Source organism: Silene latifolia, chromosome 1 (assembly GCF_048544455.1).
Source record: "Silene latifolia isolate original U9 population chromosome 1, ASM4854445v1, whole genome shotgun sequence".
NCBI classification, from domain to species: domain Eukaryota; kingdom Viridiplantae; phylum Streptophyta; class Magnoliopsida; order Caryophyllales; family Caryophyllaceae; genus Silene; species Silene latifolia.
The window spans coordinates 138,115,424-138,121,138 of record NC_133526.1 but is presented as its reverse complement, the minus strand read 5'-3'; the positions used below and the strand labels follow the sequence as shown (position 1 = coordinate 138,121,138).

The following is a 5,715-nucleotide window of genomic DNA, read 5'->3' as shown; positions in this document are numbered from 1 at the left end:
TTCCTTGTTATTAATATCAATTTTCTAGACCGTGACTATTTCTCTTGTGAGATTTAACTTTTTGTGACGCCCTCAACTTGGTATACTCTTTAATTTAATCAAAGTCACATTTGAAATTTCAATGTTAAGAGTCTTAACATTGAAAACGATATGCATAGTTGATTTAAATAATCTTAAACTGAAAGTTGGTTGTGAGAGATCTTGACTTATTAAAACGGTGTTTTAAGTAAGAACAATTAGAGAACAGTGGGAATGTGACTATGAAAATAAAGTTGAATCTGAATCCTTCCTTAAATGAGTGATATAATGACTAAGACTTCACTATCTTTTTATCTGTGGACTATAAGTTAGTTGAATCATCAAGCAACACCAGATGTGAAAAGAAAACCCACTAAAATCAAATAATTGTATTGTTGAGGTTTTACGTAAGATGGGAGAAGTGAATTATTTGGATACAATATTGGTTCCCCTAAGTGTATTTGTAACAGTAGGATACCATGTGTTTTTGTGGCACAACTTCAAGTACAATCCATCTGTTATCATACAAGGGATCAACTCTATTAAGAGAAGGGAATGGCTTCAAGGCATCAAACTGGTAATTTCTAATCCCATCATTTATAGGCACTCACACTCGTAACACAAATTTTTATATTTTAAATTGAGATACGAGTATAAAATACGAGTAATAGATAGGGTGTCAAATTAAACTAGCTTGAATCGGTTATGGTCTTGCGGGTAGCGATGAAAGGGGACGGGGGGTATAAGTGGGTGCCGCACTACACCAACCCCAGTTAGAGCGCGTATGGGTAAAGTTTTCGCAGGTGATAGGATGGGTATGGGTAAAAAAATTCCACCCGCCATAAATAGTGGAGCGGGATGGGTTTTCGGTCATACCCGGCCAGTGGCGGATCTTGAAGTAAGCGATAAAGAAGGCCTTAGATTCAACTTCCAATACCAACTTATGAACAAATGAGGTAGGAAGTTTAAGACAAGTGAACACATCATACTTTTTTGTGCGTGTACCCGTCTATATTGCGTGATGGACTAGTCGACTACGTCTAATGGATATTCCATGAACTCCTCCGTCGTCACATCTAATCACATGTTATACCCCAATTATAATGTGACAGGGTGATGATAAAAAGGAGATGCTAGCCGTACAAAGCCTAAGGAATGCTCTTATGGAAGCCATACTAACCGCCACAATAACAATATTGGTAATAATGTCATTGGCTGCCCTAGCCAATAACGCATATAAAGCCAGCGACTTAATGGGGGTAACCCCATTTTTCGGTTCACAGTCAGACCGAATCATAGCCCTAAAATATGGGTCCGCCTCCATTTTCCTAGTAACAAGCTTCATGTGTAGCTCCTTAGCGATTGGGTATTTGGTGGATGCCAATTTCTTGATCAATTCATCAGGCGAATATTTAGGCCGTGCACACACAGGAAGTGTACTGGAAAGAGGGTTTATTATGGGAGTTGTGGGAGGCAGAGTGTTATGTGTGAGTCTTACTTTGTTGTTATGGTTATTTGGGCCTCTCCCTGTGGCTTTATCTTCATTGGCTTTGCTTTGGGTTTTATATGGCCTTGATTATGTTAGTAAACCACACTACATGTTCAAGTAAAACTTGTTTTTATTGCAAGGATACTAAGTTATGTACACCAATTATATTACAGGGTTCCCCTCCTTTTATAAGCACCTACATATGGTATGTTTTGTAATGTAATTATGTAATTTTCTCCAAAAAATTACTCCCTTCGTCCTCATCATTTATTTACATGTTCATTATTTTGTCATCTCATTCATTTATTTACTTTTCTATATTGGGTGTGATTTTGATGAGTAATTTGATCACACTTATATATTATTGTCCACTTGATTGTCAACCAATAAGAATAAAAAAATACGTTTCCCTCCCATTTCTTTGATATTTGTTCCAAAGTAAAGGTAAACAAATGACCTGAACAGAGGAAATATGTTGGTATCTCCTACCCCATATTTCTTTTCTGCAATATTTGATTGTTGTGGGCTTGGGCCATCAGTGGTAGTGTTCTCTTTGCATAGATGACGAGGAAAGATGATAGATCATTACACGGGCTGACACAAGATTTTATTTGAGGACGGACATGTAACTTTTTTTTACTAAAATAATGTTCGGTTTTAGATTTTTTTTTCGGAATTTATTTTCACAGTACATATTTTACTCATCTTAGTACATTTTGCACCAAATTTTTCACTTCTCTACCCTTAACTAAAAAATATCAACCTAATTCTCCCTATCTTCTCTCTATTGTTACATCCTCGAGTTTCTTCAACCTTCGTCAAATTATTCAATAATTGGTCGGAGACAATCTTTTCGGTAACTTGTCGTTAGGAGCACCTAGACCAAAACACAATTTATAACTTCACAAACAACTCTACAATTAGTAAAGAGGCAGGTAAAGGTCGGATCCCAAGGGACGGGAATTGAGATGAGATTTCTATTGTAACTAGTGGTGTCTTAGGGGTGTCACAATTGGGGTTGATGTAGAAGGTCACTAAACTAAATAGCAATGAAAATAAACAAGCAAGATGAATTAAAAGGGTTGTAAACAATTGATAAAAAGCACTAGGGTGTCATGGGGTCATAGAGGAATCATGAGAATTGATCATACAAACATGTTCTCAAATTATAAGCAAGCAATTATTGTTGTGATGGATTGAGTTGGGTTATATCTTACAATCCTAGGAAAGTTTGGATCCCGGAGCCGAATCGATTAGATTGTACAACACCTACAAGTCGACTTAATCTTCCCTACTCAACAACATGCATGGTCTAATGAGACTCGAGTTGGTTTATGTCTTACAGGTCTCATTGAAAAGATAGGTGATGGGTAAAAAATGCAAGGATTCATAGGCTCGCATTTCATCAAACATAACATGTGCATGAGTTGAGATCAAAACAAGCAAGCAAATAAACCATGAAAGCATATTAATTTAAGCATGAATCATTCCCCATGTTGGTTTCCCCTAATTACCCATTAACCCTAGCTAGGTGACTACTCACTCATTATCATGTTGAACATGCTAGCAAGGTTGTCAATCATACTAACAAAGTGAAACATGATGAATAAATGAAAGTAATTAACAATAATTAAAAAGGGATTAAGAGAATTATACCTACTAATGATTCCAATAATAAAGCAAGAATAAAAGAAGTACTTGATGCTTGATTGAGAGGTTGTCAATCTCCCAATAATAACCCAAATAATCTTCAATTACCCAAAATAAAGGATGAACAAAAGAGAGATTAAGGAAATAAAACTTGTATTAAAACTTGATTAATTGTTGATTACAAAACTAAAGAGAGATTTGATTGATATTAACTACACTAAAGATTGCTAAGAAGAACATGCTCTTCCAATTAGACTAATGGGGTATTTATAGTGGAAATTAGGTGGATGCATTAGGGTTAACTAAGGGCTTAAATGACGATTAAGTCCCTACTTAAGGAAACGCCGGTATTTTTAGAAGGATGGGCATCTTTCTTTGAAACTTGAAGAAACGAAGTTGTGCTGTCTTGGAATCAGTGCGTCTTAGGCACGGGACGGCCGGATTCGTGAGTCTCTACCCGGGCGTATTTGGGAGACGACGGGCGTCTTCTGGTAGCTGCTGCCCGGGCGTCTTTGGGAGAAGACGCACAGATTGTGGTGCTGGGGACGGGCGTCTTCAGAACAATCCGCACGGATTGCTGCTCAGTCTTGTTTCTTCTTCTTTTATTCCCTTTTCTTCATAAAATCCTTGGGGATTTCGTTGGGGATGCAAGGATCTTTCCTCATCATTGCCCATCTACTATAATATGTACAAAGACCTTCTAATCTTGTCTCTCCTTGATGCTTGGTCATTGAATTCAATCAATTTAGTCTCATTTTGCCATGAAAATGCAAGGTTTGCACTTCTTTCCTACCAAGGACACAAAACCTCAATGAATATGCAAAACAAAGAACTAAAGACAATAAATGACCCAAATATGCACTAAAAAGCATGAGAACAAGGCTAATTCGGGGACTAAATATGCTCTAATTATGGTCACATCAAATATCCCCAAACCGAACCTTTGCTCGTCCCGAGTAAAGAGGTGACAAAGACTAGGACCATTATTTAAACTATCCTAATAACATAGCCGATATGAGACAATTAGCGGGTCTCACTCCGCCCCTTCAACTCACAACAAGACAACCATGAGGTATGATGCCTTCTTGCAAGGCAAGGTGGGTCTTGCCAAAATGGCGACACATCCAAACATTAAGCACACAAAATCAAATAATGGATGCATCTACAAAAGGAATAGCCACTTCCTCATCAAGTGGCGGAGTCAACTAAAAGGGAACAAATTTAAGGGCATATATTCCGTCACAAATACTAGTTCAACAAATCACTAAGGCTAAGTGGATGGCACTAAATCACCTCCAAATGGTGTTAAACTAGACTACTTTCGTCCTCAATTTCCAAATACTTTCGTCAAGAGCGATCGGATGGCGTGGAATGATGATCCCCATGATGCTAGTAGCACATGACATGACAAGTCTCGAGTTCTCTACAAAAGTAAAGGTCATGGATCGTCCCAAGCTCGACAAAGTGGCTTGACAAAAAGGCTTTTTGGGAATGAAATGCTCAAATCGTTGTAAACAAGAGTGGATATGACTAGCATTCAAAAATTGACCTCATTCAACTTTCACATTTCAAGAATTAGAGATGGGGTTTGTCCCTTGCGTGCTAATGTCCTTTGCTTTCGCCAAGCGCTTATTAGGCAACCGGTTAACCTCTAGACAATAGCTTTTCGGGGTGATAGTCACTCTGTCTTCGGGCGGTTGAATTCACAACCGTGTGGGGGCGCAATTCAATGGATCCCTCTCCAAAGCACATCGAAGTGGTACGCCTCCATCAAAACGACTAAAATTCTCAACATTTCAACATTTCAAAACAATTGAGGTTTCCTTGGCAATAAAACGTTTCCACATAACAAAATCTTTGAAATGAGCACTTCAAACTTATTGATAGAAAGTATTTTTGGGTTGCCATACCACAAGGTCAATCAAGGTCACCTAGACAAGTTAACCAAGTCCACATCGCATCACGGGGTTGGATAGGTGACTCACATGCAAACTCTTGACTAGGCTTTGGGTCATGGGTCGAAAGACACTAGTATGACACAATCTAGGGTGTTTTACATCCATTCTAGTAGGCGAAGTCTTAAGTTGAAAAAGTATTTATAATGGCTTAATTGCTCTTGTCAAAGTTCCCAATTAGGCACTTTTCAAAACATTTCATCTAAATGCAACTATATGCCATGATGCAACTATTATATACATCCTAATGCATGTGATTCTACCTACTAATATGACATATAAACTAAATGCAAATCCTAAGTTCACATTGTTATACTGCATCAATCAAAATAAAGCCACATAGTCATTAACATAAAGAGGAAAAAGGAGATTGGAAAGATCATACCATGCGGTCTTCAATATCCTCATGTCTCGGATGTGGCGTAGTCGATCAATGTGAACAAGGATAAACACAATATAAATAAAACAATATATACAAGACTACACTACAAAGGAAATGAACTTGTTTTTGGCTTTTCAAATTTTTCAAATTTTTATGGTTTTTCGAAATTTTTCAATTTTTTTGAATAAAAGTTAAGTTAGAATTCCCCATCCCCACACTAA

The 5,715-nt window shown here is 37.5% G+C and overlaps 1 protein-coding gene across 1 annotated transcript; it reads left to right on the top strand.

Moving 5' to 3' along the window:
• Nucleotides 1-330: 330 nt before the first annotated feature.
• LOC141609702 (uncharacterized) lies at nucleotides 331-1,760 on the top strand. The gene is made up of 2 exons (XM_074428577.1): nucleotides 331-595; nucleotides 1,131-1,760. Exons 1-2 carry the CDS (start codon nucleotides 431-433, stop codon nucleotides 1,626-1,628), a joined length of 663 nt encoding a protein of 220 aa, XP_074284678.1. The 5' UTR covers nucleotides 331-430; the 3' UTR covers nucleotides 1,629-1,760.
• The last annotated feature ends 3,955 nt before the right edge of the window (nucleotides 1,761-5,715 follow it).

Bases quoted from the DNA above. Each gene is read 5' to 3' on its own strand.
- LOC141609702 (XM_074428577.1), top strand. From the start codon at position 431: ATGGGAGAAGTGAATTATTTGGATACAATATTGGTTCCCCTAAGTGTA. The intron at 596-1,130 runs GTAATTTCTAAT...ATAATGTGACAG, and splicing joins GGCTTCAAGGCATCAAACTG to GGTGATGATAAAAAGGAGAT.